The 22,453-nt window shown below is 44.3% G+C and overlaps 1 protein-coding gene across 1 annotated transcript in view; it reads right to left on the bottom strand.

Annotated features, from left to right (window-relative positions):
* ICAM3 (intercellular adhesion molecule 3) overlaps positions 1 to 16,218 on the bottom strand; it is a 37,891-nt gene extending 21,673 nt beyond the window's left edge. Inside the window, exons 1-3 of the mRNA XM_040414925.1 lie at positions 15,847 to 16,218; positions 3,202 to 3,465; positions 1,400 to 1,711 (exon numbers count right to left, since the gene is read on the bottom strand). Of these exons, the coding sequence (XP_040270859.1) occupies positions 1,400 to 1,711; positions 3,202 to 3,465; positions 15,847 to 15,901 (631 nt within the window). The 5' untranslated portion in view covers positions 15,902 to 16,218. The remainder of the gene's footprint in view (positions 1 to 1,399; positions 1,712 to 3,201; positions 3,466 to 15,846) is intronic.
* Between the last annotated feature and the right edge of the window lie 6,235 nt (positions 16,219 to 22,453).

The following is a 22,453-nucleotide window of genomic DNA, read 5'->3' as shown; positions in this document are numbered from 1 at the left end:
AAAAACCTCCATAAAATTGGTATATCAGAGTCTGTAACTATAAAATTATCATATTATCTAAACCACTCTAACAAAAAAAAAAAAAATCGGGTTGTTTGCTCGGGAAAAAGGAATAAAAAGTGATCAAACAGTTGCATTTACCCCAAACTGGTACCAATAAGAATACAGCTTGCCACAAAAAGCAAACCTTCACCCACACATCACTGGAAAAATAAAAAAGTTATGGCTCTCAAAATATGGCGAGATAAAAGCAGGAGTTGTGCAAAGGTAGTAAAACATAACTAGATTGACATTTCCTGAAGGAAATAGGGGAAATAGGGGAAAATTTTTCCAAATTTTCCAAAGGAGCTGTTAAAAATGAAAGGTGGAATCTGATTGGTTGCTGTGGGCAACGAAGCCAGTTCTTCTTTACACCAGTTTGATAAATGACCCCCATAGTTCTTGAAAAGAGCTGACAGTGTGCGGGTGAGAAAAGGGGCCCTGCGTGTGTACTGTGTTTGTGAGACTGGGTCGTGGCTAGACATTTGAATCTCCGAACATCCTGCCATTCATTTTTTATTGGGGTATTTTTTTTAATTTTTAAACATAAATTAATTTTTAAAAAAAAATAATCCGATGGACTACAAAAATACGTAGCACTACTCTCAACGCCCAGAGCCTCGAAACTCAGAGTCTGCATGTTAAGCGGTTCGGGGTGTATTAATCTGTATTAATCGCAAAAAAAAAACTGGAGAAGAATGAAATATAAGCACTATAAAAAAACTATATAAATTTGGTATTGCCCTAGTCGTACTGACCTGCAAAATAAAGTTAACATGTAAAACTCAGTAAAAAACGGTAAAAAATTTCAGAATTCCCAACCTCATTTTGCAAAGCATTATATGTGCCATTAATAACTCGTCCTGCAAAAAACTAGCCCTCATACAGCAATGTCATTGAAAAATAAAAGTGGTAGGACTCTCAGAAGGCGAGGATGAAAAAGCACTGGGTGGGGGGGGGCTCACTGCATAGGGATTTTTAGGGTGCGGTTACATGCAGTGATTGTGCTGAAATCCATGAAGGAGATCCACAGTATAAATTGACATGTTGCTCATTTAAAATTTCTGTAGTGTGTGGATAAGATCTGTTAAACTCCAACCCACTTTGCTGCAAATGTAAGAGCCACAGATTTCACACTCACGCAATTTCGCTGTGCAAAAATTCTGCAAAGTTTACACCATATGTGGCCATGACCTTCCGTACAGCTCCCGTTAAGCTAAATAGCACATTCACAAACTGGGAGCTCCCCCTAGTGGTTACCATTTTTATTTTATTTTATTTTATTAAACATTTTGACCATTAACAATAATTAGCATTCTCTAGGAGAAGACATAAGTTCCAGACTTGTGATCCAACTTACTGTAGGTCTGTACGGTTATCTCCGTGGAATTGAATGTGTGGACCTCTGACCCCAGTCTTTGAATGGCCTGACAGGAGAAGTCCTTAAGGTTGTCACTGCGACGAGCTGTAAATGTATGTAAGTGACTCACAGTCCTTCTGTTCACCACGTGTGGTCCTTCATATGATTTAGTGTCAATGACATCCCCTCCTCTGTGGATGTTTATGGTAAGATACTCCAGAGGAGCAACTTCATGAACCGTACAGTTGATGGTATATTCTTTTCCTTCCTGTAGCTCCGTCTGCAGGTCTATAGTGACGTCGGAAAGTAGAGCTGCAACGACATCACAGGTATATTCATGTTACTATTGGGAGACGCTGTTTGGTTTGCATTACTCACATTGAACTGGTCCAAACGTCTGACAAACACTGTGCTCCATTTCCATTTTCAAGTTCCCTGTTTGCTGCCAGTGAATGGAGTACTGTTACCTTCCATCCTCCAGTGGCTAAAAATGCGTAGTGATCTAATATACTTCTCACAGATGAAAGTTTGTTACAATTTTATCTAGTCTAGACAACAATCTGTAAGGTAATTGACCCATCGGGACCAGCACCACTGGCAGCCCTGCCCTCTCATAGCTCTCTGAAAGTATTGTTTTTATATTTATTTTGTAACTAGCAGGATGACCCGGCTTATCACGGGTATGTTTCACCTACTTCCTTTAATGTATGTGTGCTTGAAAGATATCCACAGTGTCCACCATAATAGTGACCTCCACAGCGCCCCGCTCCCTTAACAGTGACTTTTACAGTGCCCTGCCCCCTTAATAGTGACCTCCACAGGGCCCTGCCCCCTTAACAGTGACCTTAACAGCACCACACCCCTTTAATAGTGACCTCCACATCGCCTCACCCCCTTAACAGTGACCTCCACAGCACCCCATCCCCTTAACAGTGACTTCTACAGTGCCCTGCCCCTTAACAATGTCCTCGACAGCATCCTGCCCCCTTAATAGTGAAATCCACAGTGCCCCATCCCCTTTAACAGTGACCTCCCCAGCACCCTGCCCTTTAATAATGACCTCCACAGTGCCCCACCCCCTTAACAATGATCTCCACAGAGTCCCACCATCTTAACAGTGACCTACAACAATGAAGAAAAATGGTAGAATTGTTACGGAAACCTGGTGTAAAACTGGGTCTATGTCAGTGAGGCTAAGACTGAAGGACCTGCAAGCTTCTATTGGCCAATAAGGGTCATGTGACCATGTGTATGTCATTTAGGATATGAGTGAAAGACCTGTGAGCTTCTATTGGCTAATACGGGTCATGTGATGGTACCATATTTGCATATTTTTAGGAATATCTCAAGAACTGTATGTTCTAGCAAGCTAAAGCCTGGTCGAAAACCTTTCTAAGCACCTGATTTACTTATATGCCAACTTTGGTTTTACTGTTTATCTTGTAAAATACCTGTATGCCCCTGTTCAGATGATGGTAACAAGTGTAACACTTATCAGAGTTCTTGCAGCTTGGAGCTTGAGGTCGAATCTATGTTACTAGAGGGAAGCTCCTAACTCGATTAGCCAGAGCGAAGATCAGCTACAAAAAGCGTCTTTCACTCTGGAGGACCCAACATGTGTAATGCCTCATTTCACCTGCGGTAGTGCTGCAGTGAAACTGAACACTTGCAAAATAAAGCTGATCACTAGAGATTCTACAGTCTGCTAGTGATTATGGAGCCTTTCTAATAAAAAATGAAGTGGACATACCCTTTAAACAAAAGCACCCTTTGTAGCCTTTGATATATAATATACTACTTACCATATGCCATGACTTGGGTGTGACTTATTAATTGTTGGTCTCCGGTGTCAAGCATGCAGACACACGTTGAGTTCTCCCAGTCACGGACAATCACTTCCACTGCCAACCAGTTGGGCCCCCTCTTGGTCTGATTCTTGTATAATCTGGTATCATAGAATGTTCTGTCAGGTTTGTGAGTAGAGCAGTTTAACCATACGGCCTCTCCTAATGGGACGAACAGCTCAGAACTTGTGGCTCCGAACCCCAACGTGTCCTGGGACCTCACTGCAAAAGAAATCACAAGGCAACGATATATGGTTACATCAAGTTCAACCAAGGGATGGGTGAGAACGCAAATTTTAGAAAAGGGGATTGAGACTCAGACTTCTACACATTTTCATAAGCTCTTTGTAAAACGTCCACTGTTCCTGTCTGGAAGGTGACTGTTCCACAAAGTCCCAGTTCTCCCAGTGAAACAAACTTGACTCCTCTGGAGATTGAACTTTTTCTTCTCCGTCCGGAGGCAGTGCCTCATTATCTTTTAAGGGGACTTCACATGGAACAGCTTTTCAGCATATTTTTGCATGGCCCATTTATATATTTGTTTAGGTTAATCATGGTCGTGCTCGTACACTATAGGAAAAAGCACCGGCCTCTCTGGTGGCCGGGACCATGGGAGAGCATATACTGTAGGCTGCTGCTTTTTTCCATAGCGTGCAAGCGCGACCACCCCAGCTGGATTGCAGGGTGGTCATAACCATAAAAACGAGCAGTGTATAATGTGATGGAAGAATATGCAATATGGACAATCACAATACATTAGTAAGAACCTTGTATTAACTTTCTCTACATAATAAATGCTATAAACCCCTAGGACCTTTCATCAATATAATTTTAATAAACTAACACCCCTACCTAATAGTCCGGCATCCACTGATGTTCCCCCTTTTTTTTTTTTTTTCAAATCGACCACCGAATGTAGAAATAATAGCCCCGTTTGTTCTGCTGCAGCGCCTGTCACTCAAGCGCTTTTTTGTATGGGGCGTTGCTAAACTAGTTTCTTTGCTATGGGCCTTGGCTGAGAGCGCAGCCAATCACAGCGCTCGTCTCTCAGCCAGGCAGAGAACTTTAGCTCCTATAAAAATGCACACAACAGCATCAATCACAGTGTGAGTTTGCCCTTTAGATTTCAATAAAGTAGGGAGTTGATGGCCTTGCATAGTCCAAACTAGTACCCTTTCTCCAGGGCACTCCAATACCATCACAGGAAATAAAAAAGCACCGACCACAGCCAAGAAGGGAAGATAGGAGCAAGTAAATACATTACAAAACAGCTACCTTCATAAATGATTGTTTTACAGGATGTAAACTGGAAAACCCCTTTAAGCTGGCTATTCACATTAAATTAATGTCAGTTGAATCCAATTTCTGCAGGACCAGCTGACCATTTTAATATATAAGGGGTGTCCCGACTCTCCCCCAATGGCATATGTCATTGGAATGAACAGTTGGGTATGTTGGACTTTTACGCGGGCGAGGGTTCTGGCTGCGGCTTAGTACACATGCAAGCCTAGGGAGTATTTGTATAGGGAAGGGGGGGGGATAAGGAAGAATGGCTGTCTGACGAACCAGCTATCTAAGGTATGCAGTCCCTGTTATCCAGGCCTTGTTCTGGGCCCTTGTGGACAATATTAGAGGCAGGAATATGAATTTCCGCATATGTTAATACATTGAATAACATGACCCCGGAGATCACCAATGAGTACCTGAGCTGATGTAGTAAACCATTACAAATACTGAGAGCCATTGTAGCACATGGAAGGGCAGGGATCAGACAGACAAGTAATATAGATAGACATAACTAACTTGGCCAGCAGGTGGCAGCATTAAACTTCGAGGACGTCTGTTCATATCTCAGAGCCAGGAGTCTGTAAAGTCATGTTTAGTTCTTAGGGGACTACTCCAACCAAAAATAAGAAATCAGCCATCTCTTGGTATTTTTACCGTATATGTTCCTTAATTTCAGTGTTCAGACTTTAGGCTCTCTTTTATTTCCGGTTGCTTCTTATTTTCAACATTGCAGCATCAAGGGGCTGCTATCTCCATGACTTCAAGGCCAGTAAGTGAGTCAGCTGTATGACAATTACTTCTCAGCACGAAAATCCTAGTTGATCACAGCACTCTGTCAAATCTGGCTGGTGTGGGTGCTCGTCAGGGGTTTGTTCATGGCTCCACCTCCTGGAACTCAATTCGTGTCAAGCAATTTCATAAAGCACTCCAATTTTTGTAATGCTTAATTGTTTTTTATTGGCCGGACATAGTGGTACACAAAGCAACGTTTCAGGCACATAGGATGCCCTTCGTCAGGTAGAAACGTGTCCAGGAAGAGCTGGCTCTTCCCTCGGTCCAGTGGACACGTTTCTGCCTGACGAAGGGCATCCTATGTGCCTGAAACGTTGCTTTGTGTACCACCATGTCCGGCCAATAAAAAACAATTAAGCATTACAAAAATTGGAGTGCTGTCTGAAATTGCTTGACAATTACTTCTCAGCACCTACAGTAGATGTCAATGAGTGCTGCACACAATTAAGTCCCTCCCAATGAGGGGGAAATGTCAATCTGGCAGTTAGGAATGATGTAACATGGATCTTGAGAGACATCTTCATCCAAACCTCATGGACACTGGTGTCCGGTTAGCATCCTGCAGGAGGGGGGGGTCATCATCACTAACATTATGTGATGCTGTATGCATATATTTCTTATACCAACACTGAGGTGACAGAGGACATCACTGCTCTTTCACTATGGGAGCATAGGCTACAGATGAGACGTAGTCAAGGAGAGGAGTCATAGAGTAGGGTAGAAACAACCAGTTGACCACCACTGGTTTTCAAGTGATTCTCTAAATATCCACACCAAAGGTCTTACTCAGCCAACAACCGGAGGACAGCGTCATCATACACACATTTGTGGTGGACCATTCCTAAATCACCAAGATGACTCTCAATTGCTAAGAAACCACGTGTCTCACTGAAAGCATCATCACAGGAAATGCTTGTCAGCTAGCAAATGTTTTGTCATAATTTCCTGATAAACTTGCAAGTTTCAAAAACCAACTGAATCCCGAGTAATATCAGAAAAAGATTAAATCTATGTTACTGAGGGATCATATCAAGAACTAACAGATGTTGTATAAAGTCATGGTCTGTTGGTAGCTCACAAGTTACGGTAAGTTGCAGCAGTGGATACAACTGATCTGGAAGTCAACTACTAACAATATGAATGTTCCTGCAAGAGGGGATAGCCTCTCTACATCTGCACCCCATGCTTCGTGTGGCATGGTGGAGAAGAGTCATAGTGTTAGGCACAGGCTAGAACTCTGAAGCTCCTGAGCTGCCTTGTTTTCACAACAAAGAAGCAGAAGGGGTCAGGGACCATCCCTTCCCGAAGTGAAAAGGAGCATTATGGGCACTCTTTTTTTCGTATGGGCTCGAGTTTCAGGGTGGAGAGGCTGGAGGGTGCTTGTGGCATGTGTCGCATAAGAATGTAGGTTTCCCTGATGCCAGCTATAACATCCAGATCTTCTTGGAAGGACCTCTGATGAGGTTTCAGGAAAGGAGAATGTGGTTTATAGTAAAACAAGGAGCCACCTCTCTTTAAGCTGCTGCTTGATAAAATAAAATAAAAATTCACCTGTGACTGAGCTACATGTGCCCCTGTGTTAAAACAAAAAAATAAGTCATCCTTACCTTACCAATCCCCTGCCACATCTGCTCTGATACTTGCCGTTTCCCCTAATAGTTTTTGCTTCCTGTTCCTCCCGAGACATGGGAAATGACCACTCAGAAAATCTGACTTCTTCATTACTTCTATTTTGTGCTTTGACTCGGATCTTGACCCCAGCTTATCTCTGACCTCATCCCTGATTTGTCTCTAAGTCCTTGTCCTGGATTCTGACCTTGGCTTGACTTTCACAGTGAGTCTGGTTCTTTCTAATCTGGCTATGCCTTTCCCTGCTGCCAATATGAAACTATACCAGGAACCTCAACCTGCAGCAAAGTTCAGAGCCCTGCATAGAGTAGTAAAGGGGTAAAACCAGTGAATCCCTTAGATTCTCAGCCTGAGTTAGTGTATGCCAATTGAATTGTGCCTTACAGAGTGCAGTACTGGCATCACCTGGTAAATGACACATAGCGGTTGAGTATTGGATAGAGGCAAACCTAGTCTTAAAAGGGAGGTGTACCTAATGCACTTGGCCTAGGAGATGCTAATTGACTGCTGTGATATACCATTACGTGGTTAATAGTATAGTATGATAATTACATGTGTGTGGACGGCTACTTTCACACTAGCATTTAGACTTTCTGTTTGTGAGAGCCAAGCGGTTCAAAACGGATCAGTTTTGCCCTAATGCATTCTGAATGGATAAGGATCCGCTCAGAATGCATCAGTTTGCCTCCGATCAGTCACCATTCCGCTCTGGAGGCGGACACCAAAACGCTGCCTGCAGTATTTTTCTGTCCGCCTGACGAAGCGGAGCCAAACGGATCCGTCCTGGCGGACAATGTAAATCAATGGGGACGGATCCGTTTTCTCTGACACAATCTGGCACAATAGAAAACGGATCCGTCCCCCATTGACTTTCAATGGTGTTCAAGGCGGATCCGTCATGGCTATAGAAGACATAATACAACCGGATCCGTTCATGACGGACGCGTGCGGTTGTATTATTGTAACGGAAGCGTTTTTGCAGATCCATGACGGAACCGCAAAAAACGCTAGTGCCAAAGTAGCCTTAGTGAACAGGAGAGCGAAAACTAAAGTCAAGAATTCATGCAACATAGATAGTGAGATAGGCAGCTGGCTTCACTTACTGTCACAGTATTTAGTCTTGATGGAAACCCCCTTGAGATGCCTCTCATACCGAACATACTCCAGATGCCCTCTGACATGGAACATCCCAAATCTCACGTCCAATAATAGGACGAAGCATAAGGTATCCAAAATAAGAACTGCGCTAAAACTGCAGAATTAAAGAGCTTCCTCTACGTCACTTTTACACCTAAGACTTCATGATGCTCAAGAAGTTGTCCCACTATTTCATTTTTAATAGATGTTCTTTGTACCAAATAATTTCGTATGAACACTTATGCAGCTGGTTTAGCTCTCCATTTGAAAAAATATATAAAAACTTTGGAGAAAATTATTTACTTTTTTTGCATTGTCCACGGAGCCATGTGACAGCAATTTTTTATTTATTTTTTTGCAGGGCAATTTGTCGTTTCGGAGTGCATATGACTTTGTGATAATTTTTTATTAAATTTTTTAGGGAGGTGAAGCGAAGAAAACAAGTCATGGTAAATCAAATGAAGCCATTAAAGCAATACAACCTAGCCTCGTATGGCTATGTGAACGGAATAGTAAAAATGAAAATGCAAAAACGTCTTGAAGGCGGTAAAGTTCGTTATTTGACTCTTATATTATTAGCTGTATATTCACTTTTTTATTACTACTTGTCCATATAAAATACAGACCTTTGGGAGTCATTATTATAAGCATACATATCAGGGCCGTTTGAAGGAATTTGGGGGCCCCAAGCAAAATAGACATGGAGGCCCCCCCCCTCCACGCCCTCCCCACCTTACGCACGCAAAGCCTACAGGAACCACAGTATAGCCATAGTTCACCCACACTTTATATAAATAAAAAAGGAGGTTTACAGTGCAAATACTGCTGTTGCATTTAATGTGCATGAAATTTGAACAGTGCCATCCACAGATCTCCCCCCATAAACAGTGCCATCCACAGATCTCCCCCCTAAACAGTGCCATCCACAGATCCCCCCCTAAACAGTGCCATCCACAGATCCCCCCTAAACAGTACCATCCACAGATCCCCCCTAAACAGTGCCATCCACAGATCCCCCCTAAACAGTGCCATCCACAGATCCCCTCTAAACAGTGCCATCCACAGATCCCCCCTAAACAGTGCCATCCACAGATCCCCCTCCCCGATGCTCACAGCAGTATATTTATAAACTAATCAGTAACTACTTTAACTTTAATCATTGCTCATTGCTGAGCTCTTTACTTGGATTATAATTTATTTGGATATGGGATATCTTACTTTGTCTTAGCTCCGGTAATAGCAGGCAGTGCGGGGGGCGGCGCTCACTCACTGACGTCACGCGCCTGCGCCGCCTAGTGGGAGGAGCAGGCGCGTGACGTCAGTGAGTGAGCGCCGCCCCCCGCACTGCCTGCTATTACCGGAGCTAAGACAAAGTAAGATATCCCATATCCAAATAAATTATAATCCAAGTAAAGAGCTCAGCAATGAGCAATGATTAAAGTTAAAGTAGTTACTGATTAGTTTATAAATATACTGCTGTGAGCGGCGTGGCCCTGTATATTCTAACCCCCAGGCAAGCGTCCCCATCACCATGGGAACGCCTGGGGGTTAGAATATACCATCGGATCTTCTGAGTTACTCAGCCTTAAAGGAAGCAAAACAAGCACCGGCTCTGCTTGGCCCCTGGCCAGCTCGGGGCCCCAACCAGCTCGGGGCCCCAAACAATTGCTTGTTTTGCCTGTCTGTTAGCGACGGGCCTGATACATATCATACCAGCAGTATGTAGATGCAGAATGTCTTTTAGACTTTAGCTATAACTACCATTGTCTTCTTATGTAGCGGAAGGGCTGCTACTTCTGCCCCTTCTAGCCTCACCCTTGACTTAACTCGTGTATAGATTTAAAATGTTTGCTCTTCTCCGAGAATCTCGTACAGGCAGAGGCCTATTGTGCCTATAGGTAAATCCAGTCCCTGGCACGTTTGCAGTCCCAGTGATGACCAGGACGTATATAGGTCGCACTGAGTATAGACAGATGGTGAAGGCAGAAACTGTCTGAAGCTACATAGTTCATGTGGTCCTCAGGGGGTTAATATATGTGACGTTCACGGTATTGTGTGAGGTTTCCTGTGACCTGACTGCGCAGAAACGCGGTGCTGGCAGAGAGCAGTATCTCCTCACTAACGCCTGAGATGGTCTATATGAGGTGATTGCTATCAAAAGGTGTACTCTTTATGACACATATCTGCAAGTCTCCTCTCGTATATGAGCCCCTATATCAAGGTGACAAACACTGGTATGGCTGCGTTGCTGGATATAGCAAAAACAGAGGGGTGCACTCTGCGGTCTTACTAACCCTCGTACTGGTGTAAAATTGAGGATTAGCCAACATATCCTACGGTGGAGGACATGTCTGAGCACGAGCACTGCACCAAGGTTTCTCAAGTAGCTCGGGACCTAATGCTAAACCTAACTGGGCCGTATGGATATAGCCCAAGTAGCAGTATGGCTACAGGGTGCAAAGCCATGGGTTCATATTACCTATTGGGCACAATACTATACAGCTGCGCAGAGGTATCTATCATTTTACTAACATCCATCTAGCCAGGGCTTGATTATGGTCGGTGGAGGCCTTGATCCCACTTTTGGTACCCAAACCCTATCTGAGCCCTATCTCAGCTATATTTAGGAGAAGGGCCATACATGTGCATGTGCATTTCCCTCTCCACCAGAGTCTATATGAGTCTCTATAGAGACATCCAAGCAGATGACTCCCATAGAATTTAAATCAGAGCACCACAAATATCTATGGGAGGACTAATTAAGTGCTGCCATCTGTATGGTGTGCCTTCTCTCCAGGGTGTCTGACTATCACCAACGCTGGCCATACACATCATACAAGCAGTCAACTTGTTTGTTCAACAGCTATCTCTCCCAAACCCCCATAAACATGCATGCTCGGCTTAGCATCCATGAGTCTTGAACTGGGAGAGGCCAGAAAGCCACGTATCTCTGACAGTGAGAGCAAGAAGATCAGATATCTTGAGATCCAACTGTGCAATCTTTATCTCCCTATCGAGGGAGAGTTAGGAGGCCCCGATACACATTAGATGGTTGGTCGGTTCTGGAAAAATGAGAAGATTTGGCCGACACAGGTAGAATGCGTATGACCAGCCTACGTCCAGACAAACAACAAATATATAGCAAAAAAAAAGATAATCTTTCCCCGTGTAGAAGATGTATTTTGCAATAATTGCTGCCATATATAATTGTCCCTAGAGAAATAGTGGACTGGTCATACTTTATGTGAACCCTCTTGTTCTAACATGATTTGGAGATCTATGCGTATTAAGCCACTGATGTGAAACACGGGGACTACCAGGAACTTCAGTCAGAGGACACTGTTCTGCTTTTAGTCAACACAAGACCATTCATGTGAGGAAATATGTGATTCATCCCCCTATTCTCCACATCCCAGAACTAGGCACATTTCATATCAAAGCTATAGAAAACCACGCGGTGGTTGTAATGGCTACCAAATTGTTTGTCCCCCTGTTGTTCCTCAGGCATAGTTCAATTACAGTGCTTACGTTCTAAATGTTTATATATATATACTAGCAGAAAGACCCGGCTTCGCACGGGTATATTTCATCTATTTCATATAATGTTTGTGTGTGTCGTTAAAAGATATTGACAGTATCCCCCATAACAGCGAACTCCACTGACCCCCTCCACAGTGCCAAGCCTTCTTAAAATGGGACCTCCACAGCCGCCCATCCCCTTAACTTTGACCTTCACAGCAGGACCACAATGAGTTTCACAGCACCCCGCTCCCTTTACAGTGACCTCCTCAGGTGCCCGCCCCTTTAACAGTTACCTCCACAGCAGCTGCCCCTTCAATAGTGGCCCCTGTCCCCATAACAGTGAACTCCACAGTGCACGCCCCTTTAACAGTGACCTCCACAGCGGCCTGCCCATTTAATAGTGGCCCCTGCCCCATTAACAGTGACCTCCACAGCAGCTGCCCCTTTAATAGTGGCCCCTGCCAACTTTATAGTGTCCTCCACAGTGAATGCCCCTTTATTAAAAGTGACCTCCACAGTGCCTGCCCCTTTAACAGTGACCTCCACAGTGCCTGCCCCTTTACCAAGGACTTCCACAGTGAACACCCCTTTAACAAAGACCTCCACAGTGCCCGCCCCCTTAACAAAGACCTCCACCGTGAACGCCCCTTTAACAGTGACCTCCACAGTGCCCGTCCCTTTAACAGTGACCTCCACAGTGCCTGCCCTTTTAACAGTGACCTCCACAGTGCCTGCCCCGTTAACAGTGACCTCCACAGCAGCCTGTTCCCTTAACAGTGACCTCCACAGTGCCTGTCCCGTTAACAGTGACCTCCACAGCAGCCTGCCCCCTTAACAGTGACCTCCACAGTGAATGCCCTTTAACAGTGACCTGTACAGTGCCCGCCCCTTTAATGGTGATCTCCATAGTGCCCGCCCCTTTAACAGTGACCTCCACAGCAGCTGCCCCTTCAATAGTGGCCCCTGCCCCCTTAACAGTAAACTCCACAGAGCCCGCCCCTTTAACAGTGACCTCCACAGCGGCCTACCCCTTTAATAGTGGCTCCTGCCCCATTAGCAGTGACCTCCACAGCAGCTGCCCCTTTAATTGTGGCCCCTGGCAACTTAACAGTGTCCTCCACAGTGCCCTGCCCCCTTAACAGTGACTTTCACAGCGCCCTGCCCCTTTAAGGCTTGGGCTACATGACGACATGTGTCGCGCAACAATTTTTATAATGATAGGCTATGGTGTCGCACTGCAACATGCTGCGACTGCGACATGACAGTCGCAAAAAATCCATCCAAGATGGATGCATGTAGCAGTGTAGTTGTCCGTATGTGTCATGCAGCCCTAGCCTAAAGCTGACCTACAGCAGTGAAGAAAAATTACTGAGTTGTTATGGAAACCTGGAGTAAAACTGTGTGTATGTGAAGACTAAGGACCTGCGAGCTTCTATTGGCTGATAAGGGACATGTGACCGTGTGTATGGCAGTTGGGATATGAAGAGAAAGACTTGCAGGCTTGTATTGGCTAATGCAGGTCATTTTTGGGGAATATCTCAGGAACGGTACGTCCTAGAGAGCTGAGACCCCCACAAGATTTCTTTCCAGGTAGCAAGGGATGTGTATACCAAGTTTAGTTGAAAATGATGGTTGCGTTTTTGAGTGATTGCGGAACATACATATATATATACGTATATATATATATACAGTACAGACCAAAAGTTTGGACACACCTTCTCATTCAAAGAGTTTTCTTTATTTTCATGACTATGAAGGCATCAAAACTATGAATTAACACATGTGGAATTATATACATAACAAACAAGTGTGAAACAACTGAAAATATGTCATATTCTAGGTTCTTCAAAGTAGCCACCTTTTGCTTTGATTACTGCTTTGCACACTCTTGGCATTCTCTTGATGAGCTTCAATACCCCCACTATCTTTGTTGGTGCATCAAGTGTCATCTCATATATATTTACTGTCCTTTCCTGCAATGTTTATATGAATTTCCTTATAAACCAATGTTAACATGTAATATGTCTGGTTCACCAGCAGGTGGCAGCAGCATTGGCAGAGAGTTAGTTTCTCTAGAGAGGAACTTCTAATTCCATTCCAGCCCTATTTAGAGAGGGAGGAGTTTAGTTAGTCTACCCTCCTCAGGGAGAGGTTGTGTGTTGGCCACCTGAGCTCTGCCTGCTCTGCTGTGCCCAGAGGCCCTGCTCTGAAGCCTAGATGGTTGCTTGTCCCCTCCTGGGTTTGCATTGCCTTCATCCAAGCTGAAGCTAGAGCTTGAGGTACTCAAAGACAGGACAAAAAGTTCCTAGAACTAAAGATAAAGTAAGAGATAGACTAAAAGCTAAGCTAAAGTTCCAGCAGAAGAGGGAAAGTTCCTGTTTAACCCAGCTAGCATAGCAGAGCTGAGAGAGTTCAGATATAGCAGAGATTATTGCAGAACTGCCTGCCAAAGTTAAGCCAATACCTGCTGATGACCAAGATAAAGTTTGGAAACTGTTTGGATTACAGTTTATGTTAAAGTTGTGTTCAACGTTAAAACAAGTCTGGACTCAATTATTCCTTCATCATCCAAGTTATTCATTCCTTTTGCACTTGCTTTGGACTACACCACGTCTGGGATCCAAGGATATCCAAGTAGGAGCACCGTGACACGTGTATACAACATCTACAGAGATTGTAGGCCACTCTACACCACTATGGCAATCCTACTCTGGGTTCCACCAATACCATCTACAAAGGGGACTCCATGTTCCCGTTGCTTAACTGCAACTGGCATCACGTTTACTTGCTATATAAGAGGTACATATTTCGTAGAAATCTCCTACGGGGGCAAGGGATAATCCAGACGCGGGCAGTGGGCCGCTGCACAGACCCTGTAAGTAAATAATACAGGCTGCAGACCAGATGCCCTATATAAACAATACAGACTCAAGACCAGACCCTATAAAAAATAATACAGACTCCAGACCAGATGCCCTAAGTAAAAAAACAGAACTCTAAGCCTCTAAAACTAATAATGACCCCAGTCTATCTTAATAAATATAGATAGATAGATAGATAGATAGATAGATAGATAGATAGATAGATAGATAGATAGAGTTTATTAAAATGATAGGATACCTTGGGTATTGGGTATTTATCAAAAGGGTTTTCTGGGGTTTAAAAACTGATGACCCCACTGATCACTATCTGATCGTGGAGGTCCAGCTCTGGGCACCTATACTGATTGGCTGTTTTAAACACTGTGACAGCGCATACACTGTTTAGTGGCTGTGTTTGGTATTACAGCTCAATCTCATTCACTTAGGCCAGTTTCACACTAGCGGCAAGGGACTCCGACAGGCTGTTCCGGCAGGTGAACAGCCTGTCGGATCCGTGCTGCCGCTAGTGCACGCGTGCCCCTGGACTACTGCTCCGGCCCCATTGACTATAATAGGGGCGGGGCGGAGTACCGGCGGCAGCACGCCAGTGCATGCCGAGAGGCGGCCGGAATAAAAGTACGACAAAAGTACGGATCTGTGCACTAGCGGCAGCACGGATCCGACAGGCTGTTCACCGGCCGGAACAGCCTGCCGGAGTCCCTTGCTGCTAGTGTGAAACTAGCCTTAAAAAGGGGGGACTGAACTGCAGAAATGGCATGTGACTGATGGGCATAGTGTCAGAGTCTGAAGAAGAGTGCTGCATCCGCATCAAACAGCTGATTGGGGTGCGGTTAGTAAGACCCCCACCAATCAGATATTGAAGACATTTTGTTATATTGCAGGTCCCCTGGAGAGAAGCTGATGGTGGGGTTTTCCCAGTTATGGACTTCTTAACTGGCATGGCACGCCTCCAATGCCTCGGTATCCATTGATCTGAATGGTCCTCCAGATTTCAGGTCTCAGGACTAGTTATTCAATCCCTAGAATGATTTGGTTCTTCAACCAGAATAGCTGAAATTAGTAAAACATTAATGTACGCGCCTGCAGCCATGCTTAACCTCTTTCATGCTGGATCAGTATCCCTCAACTGGCAATAAAAAGTAGGACATATGTCATCGGGATCTTGGTATTCATTATGGGTACAACCGTCTTAGTGGTCAATAGATATAAAAAAAATTGGTGGGAAGCTTTCGACAAAAAAACTGCTCCTTCCTAAGATAGCAAGACAATAGCCTGCTACATCTACAATGATAAACCCAGCACTGCAACATCTCTACCGGATTATAATACGGCATGTCAATACGGTTCTTCCTACCTTGGGTAACCAGCATAACGGTACACAGTGCAAGCAGAATCTGGCAAGTCTTCATGGTCGGATGTGATGTAGCAGCAAAGGGTTAAGTCCAAATGGCGGGTGCGGAGATGATGAGGAGATCAGTGTAGGGTGCCCAAAAGAGAGGAGAATGTTATGTGCCTGAAATGTCCTTCTTGTGGTCTTCTGTCCTCCTTATCTACTCCAGACTAAAGCCAGTTCTTTCTTTCACTTAGTGTCTAACTCTGCTGCCTAATCTCAGTGCCAGCCCCCAGTAGTGTGCTCAGGAACAGGGGGCGGTTTGGGGGAGGATATATGAATAAAGGAAGTCACAGTGGTACCTCGTTACATGAACTGACTTCCTGCACTCTCTAAATCCTGCTGCAGTCTCTCTCCCTGTATCCTGAAACCTGTCTCTTCCTAAATCCTGATGTCTGTTCCCTCACAGACCCTTCCTCTCCTTTGAAAGTCTTGATTACATTCAGTTTCACCACTTTCTTGTAGGTGGGGAGAGGTGGAAGTGATGGGGGTTGGGGGAATTTCCAGGTCAGAAGTTGGAATTTCCAAAATAAAACAAGTAAAGCACAGATTATTCATATATTCTACACTATTCATTATGACGTAAGAGAGTCCGTAAATACTTTAGGTCAGTGGTTTCTACTGCCTGGTGTGACGAGACTCATTCTTTTACATTTTAGCTCATGCCCTGCCTAACCTACAGCACATACCATTTTCATCACAGCCAAGTAGAATACAGACTCCCTACCAGATCACCTAAACTAAGAGGATTCTAGACCGGACTCTCTAAATACATTCAGATTTTAGACCTCCAAAAGTAATACACACCCCAGACCACCTCGATAAATACAGACCTCAGACTCTAGAAAAGGAATGCAGAGACCCAGACCACCCAAATAAATACAGACCAGTCCTCCTAACCAAATACAGACTCGAGACTAGACCCCAGACCAGAGCTTCAAAACTAATAATGACCTCTAAAAAATATAGACCCCTCCAAAGCAACAAAAAGCAAACAAGACCCCTAAACTAATATATACCCAAGATCTAAGCCAGTAAATACACCAGAAAGTAATACAGACCCCGGCCAGACCCTAAACCACAATCCAGAGCCCCTACTAATGTAGAACTGGACCAGACCTCCCAAATAAATATACTCCACACCAAACCCCCTAAACTTATACAGATCCCAGAACCCCCCCCCCCCCCCCCCAAATAAATCCATCCTACACCACCTAAATTAAAGGAGTTATCCCATGATTGATGTATATAATGAAAATCGGACATATAGTACATGACAAAGCCAGAACCAGCCCCGTACCTCACATGGATCCAGAGATCTCCCCATTCATTGCTCAAAATTGCTCTGCAAACATCTCAGTGAAGTGGACAAGGAACAACAAACAGCAGGTGGCGCCATACAGATACATTTTATTGAATAGCTCAGTCAGGGGCTATACTACATTTTAAAGGGATTCTGTCACCTCCCCTAACCCAAAATCGGATTTTAAAGCAGTCATGCAGCACAGCTTACCTTGAATCGGCTGTGCTCTTCTATCTTGTAATACGTCCAGTAGTTTATGAGAAAAACGACTTTTATGATTATGTAAATTAGCCCTGAAGGTGCCCAGAGGGGCGTTTTATTCCCCTTAGTGTGCCCAGTAACGCCCCTCTTACAGTGCCCAGAACGCCTTCCTTCCGACTGCCTAACCGCCCACAGCGTCTCATCCCTCTCCTCCCCCTCCCTCACGGCCGAACGAACTCTTGCGCAGACGCAGTACCCACTGAGGGCTGCGCCAGTGCGATCTGCAGGAGACTGAGGGCAGGAGCTTCATCCTCATCACTGGGCATCACTATAAGAGGGGCGTTACTGGGCACACTAAGGGGAATAAAACGCCCCTCTGGGCACCTTCAGGGCTAATTTACATAATCATAAAAGTCGTTTTTCTCATAAACTACTGGACGGATTACAAGATAGAAGAGCACAGCCGATTCAAGGTAAGCTGTGCTGCATGACTGCTTTAAAATCCGATTTTGCGTTAGGGGAGGTGACAGAATCCCTTTAATAACATGCAATTACAAAAGTATAAAAGCAAAAAGAAATTGTAACAGGGTTCCGAAGGTGCACTCGGTCCCCCATTAGCCGCAGACCTGCTGCTTAGCTTCAGGAGTGAGGATCTGTGTTTGACCTCGTTCCCAGGGCGGCTTTACTAGCTGGGTGGCTCCCTGCTCCTAAGTCTGCCTTGAGCGCCGAGCTGATCACTCGGTGCTCGACTGGTTGGTCTGTCGGTCATGTGATGCTGGCCACGTCACATGACCCTCACTCCCCACTATAAATACAGGCAGCCTGCTGGCCACAGGTTGCCTGTTATTTAGGTTCCACCTGCGATTTTGTTTTTCCTGGCGTACTGACCCCCTGCTGAACTCCTGACGATCCTCTGCTGACTCCTTTGGTACTTCACGTCTCTCCTGGTATTTATGACCCCGGCTTCTCCTGACTATTCTCTGCTTGCTCCATTTGTACTTTGTAGATTTCCTGGTATTGACTCGGTCCGTTCAAGTTCTGTTGTTTGTCTGTCTGTCATCCCTGCACTTATTCCAAGTTAGGGATTGCCGTCCAGTTGTCCCCTGTCATTAGGACTCGCGAGGCAAGTAGGCAGGGCCAGGGGTGAGGGTGGAGCGCAGTGGTCACTTCCCTCCCCCCTGTGTGTGTGTGTACGTGACCGTTACAGAAATAATGCCACAGCACTCTGCAAACACAAATAATGAAGTAAATACAATCGTGCCATACTCACTATAGAAAATTTATTAATGCTACGTTATAAATGTGAGATTCTTGGCAAATACATTTTGTACAAAATTATTTGTGCCTGTCCACCAACAGCAAGGCGAACTCTTTAGGATAGGATATAACAATATAGAGAAGCTGCACCAGCAACCTACTGGAGCCCAGTCTTTCAGTTACCAACTGAAAACCAAGTAAATCCGTAAAAAACAATCAGACTGGCTCACAGTATTTTTGCATTTATTAAAATTACTTTATTGACCCAATACAATGTTACACATATCCTAGTTAATTGATCTCACGTGATCCGACCAGAGAGTGGTTTGCTGGTCGGTGATGGTATCTACCTGCGCCGATCGAAGTAGCGGAAGTTGATGTAGCAGAATCCCCCAATAGTCTATACCCGCGCTCCTAATTTAGGACTCCAGGTAGCTCCGACAATACGAAAGAAGATCATGGAACCAATGATAACTCCATGGTCCAACCTGAAAGTTTTTTTCAGATGTGGCTGCTGTCAAAATTGCAGACAGACACATTTTGATAGAAATACAAAAATTATAACATCAACGTCCAATAATTTCAAGTGGGAAATTAAAGAAATTCTGTCATGTAATAGTAAAGCAGTCATCTATGTCATCCAATGCCCATGCCCAAAACAATATATAGGGCTTACAAAAAGAGTATTTAAAACTAGGATCGCAGAACATATCAACAATATTAAAAACAGAAACACATCCCCTGTCAAAACATTTTAAATTACACCACACAGGAGATCCCAGCAAGATGAGTTTTTGTGCCATCCAATCAGTCAAACAAGACTGGAGAGGGGGTGATTTTTTAGCAAAAATGTCCAGACAAGAATCCAAGAAGATTTTTGAATTTGGATCTCTAATGCCCCTAGGATTGAACTCGGAGATTGAAATCTTCGGCTTCTTATAGGAGAGGTGGGCAGGTCCACATGGATAGCCAGTGTTGGGCTATTCAGCGACACGCTGGCTTTCCCTGCGGCCCTCCCCCCCCTCTCCCCATTCCGCTGATGTTCACAGAGCCACGCCATCAGTACATACAGATCCATGAACCTGAGATCCATTTATAATATGTATAACATCATTTTTATAGATTTTGTCATTTTTATAGATTTTGTATTTTATATGTATTTTTATATATATCTTCGTATTATATATTGTTTATATTCATGATTTATTAAACTATTATATATTTATATAAGCATCTTTGGTCTAAAGAGGGATTCAGGAGAGTGCAGTCTGCAAATGACCGGCAGCTGCAAAACCAGGAATCCAGACCATATTTTCTAATTGACCCAATAGGGGATATAAAGACGTGTCTAGTTTGTCCATATCCAGCATTACACATTTGCCTACTGAGGAAGGAACTACGGTTCCGAAACGCGTCTAGTGCGAACTAGTGTGAACCTGACCCAGCTAGTGGTGCGTTATTTTTGCTTCTGCTTTCATCTTTTTTCAAAAAGATTTTTGCCTTGACCATCTCATCTGGATGCAGTTTGAAAAGGGTGAGCACGATATCAGCCATAACCTCAAGCGGTGCAAGCGGTATAACACTATTATAGTGGACTGACTTATTGGTGCGCTAATATTGACGTCTTTGCCGAATACACCGGCGCGGCTCTGCTACATCAACTTCCGCTACTTCGATCGGCGCAGGTGGATACCATCACCGACCAGCAAACCACTCTCTGGTCGGATGACGTGAGACGCCGCGAAGAACGAGCAGAGTGACTACCTCGTGGCAGGAGGTAGGAAACTAACCGCAATATTAAGCAACATAGTTGCTGAGACTATCTATCAGCGACCGCTAACGGAATAGTGGCTGAACAATCTATGTTTAGATCAAGGCAAATCAACAGATAAACTATCTGAACATTAGAGATATTCTATCTCAATACGTAGCAGACGGACACCACATAGCAAAACCAGAGGTCATATTTGGAGTACTCCTGTCATTTAGGTATATGCGAGAGCTCCGCATTTAAAGTACCTATTTATATATGCTGTTATGTTGACAATTAACTAGGATATGTGTAACATTGTATTGGGTCAATAAAGTCATTTTAATAAATGCAAAAATACTGTGAGCCAGTCTGATTGTTTTTTACGTCTTTAGGATAGGAACCTACACTAAATGCTTTCTCCGCTGGTGCCATACTGGCCTCCATTAAATTCAGGGAATGCAGCCTCCACATTCAGGCTGATCCCACTCTGTATTTTACCTCTCCTGGTGCCAAATGGCCTCCAAAAAATGCAGAGAGAGCAGGCTACAGCTTTATAATACAGTGTAGGCTCAGCATGCATGTGGACCCTGCATTACCTGAATTTAATGGAGGCCAATATGGCACCAGAGGAGGTAGTATTTAGTGTAGGTTCCTGTCCTAAAGGGATAACCTTGGCGTTGGTGGACAGGCACATGCAAAGAATCTCACATTTATAATGTAGCATTAGCACTAGTACATTTTCTAAAGTGAGTATGGCACTATTGAATTTACCTTATCATTTGTGTTTGCAGAGTACTGTTGCATTGTGTTTGTTTTTGCTTTTCTGCTTCCAGCAATGGCAACGTGCACCTGCGCACTGGGATGTGCCGACTAACCCTTATTTTTTTAATTACGAAAGTATACAGATCCAAGTGCTGGTTGGAAAATATAGAATATTTTTCATGGCACAACCCCGTTAATAGAGATTGACTCATAATCAGACCCTCTAAAAAAGTACAGACCCCAGACTAGACCCCGCCTATGAAAATACAGACGCCAGACCAGACCTGCTAAATAAATATAGAAATGAAACCAGGTCCCATAAACAAATAAGACCCCAGACTAGACCACCTAAATAAATAAATACAGATCTCTAAAGCAATAAAGACTTCAGACCAGATATAATGCACACCCCAGGTTCTGCAGATATTCAGCTCTCCTTGTTCCTGTAGCTTGTGATCCTCTTCATTCCTGAGCATCAATGCAGACAATGTCCTGATGTCAGCACTGAAAAAAAGGATGATGAGTATAAAGTCAGGTCGTGGTGCACCTGGGAGATGTGCCTGCTTTTCCAGAAGTCTGGGAAGTCTATTTTTTTTCTGGTGCTCTTACGGACATTGTAGGAAAGTTGGCAGATGGGACGCAAAGCAAAAATCATGTTCCCTGTTGCTTTTGGTTCCTGGCATTACATCTCACCAACCAGAACAGGTTGGTCCATTGCTTGTCTGGCCCCACTGCCTCCTATCCAAGAAGAGCCAGAGAAGGGCAGCATGATTAGAACTGACTGAGATTGGATGATGCCATCTGTGGTACCCTCTTTTGGCATACTGTGCACAGATAACCATACTATACAGTGCTATCAAGTATGGTGACCAAACAACAGTGCCACCTTCGCCGATCAGTTGTATGAAGAGACTGTGCGCAGTGCACACTTGCTGTCTCCTCTCTTACTGTCCGCTGCTGCTGTCTATGGAAAAGACAGATATGAAAATGGTTACAGGTTTGGTCTAGTTAGACACTGCGTCTTGCCACAAGATAGTGTAAGTGTAAAAAGGCTCTCAGAGGCTACTTTTGGGTAGCGTACCTCTTCGTGAGAGATTGTTGACCTCTAGACATGCCTCTTCGACGCACTCAAAGACACTGAGTCGAGTTCACAGACTTTGAGATGGGGCACATCATTGGACTGAGAGAAGCAGTATGCTCATTTCGATGAACTGCCCATTGTGACCTAGGTGGCAGGATATATTGGGAGCAGTGGTTATGTGAGAGCACGCACAAACGGTGAGCAAGCTCCAGAC

Source organism: Bufo bufo, chromosome 1 (assembly GCF_905171765.1).
Source record: "Bufo bufo chromosome 1, aBufBuf1.1, whole genome shotgun sequence".
Taxonomy (NCBI): domain Eukaryota; kingdom Metazoa; phylum Chordata; class Amphibia; order Anura; family Bufonidae; genus Bufo; species Bufo bufo.
The sequence above is the reverse complement of the archived record's forward strand: the minus strand, read 5'-3'. Positions and strand labels throughout refer to the sequence as shown.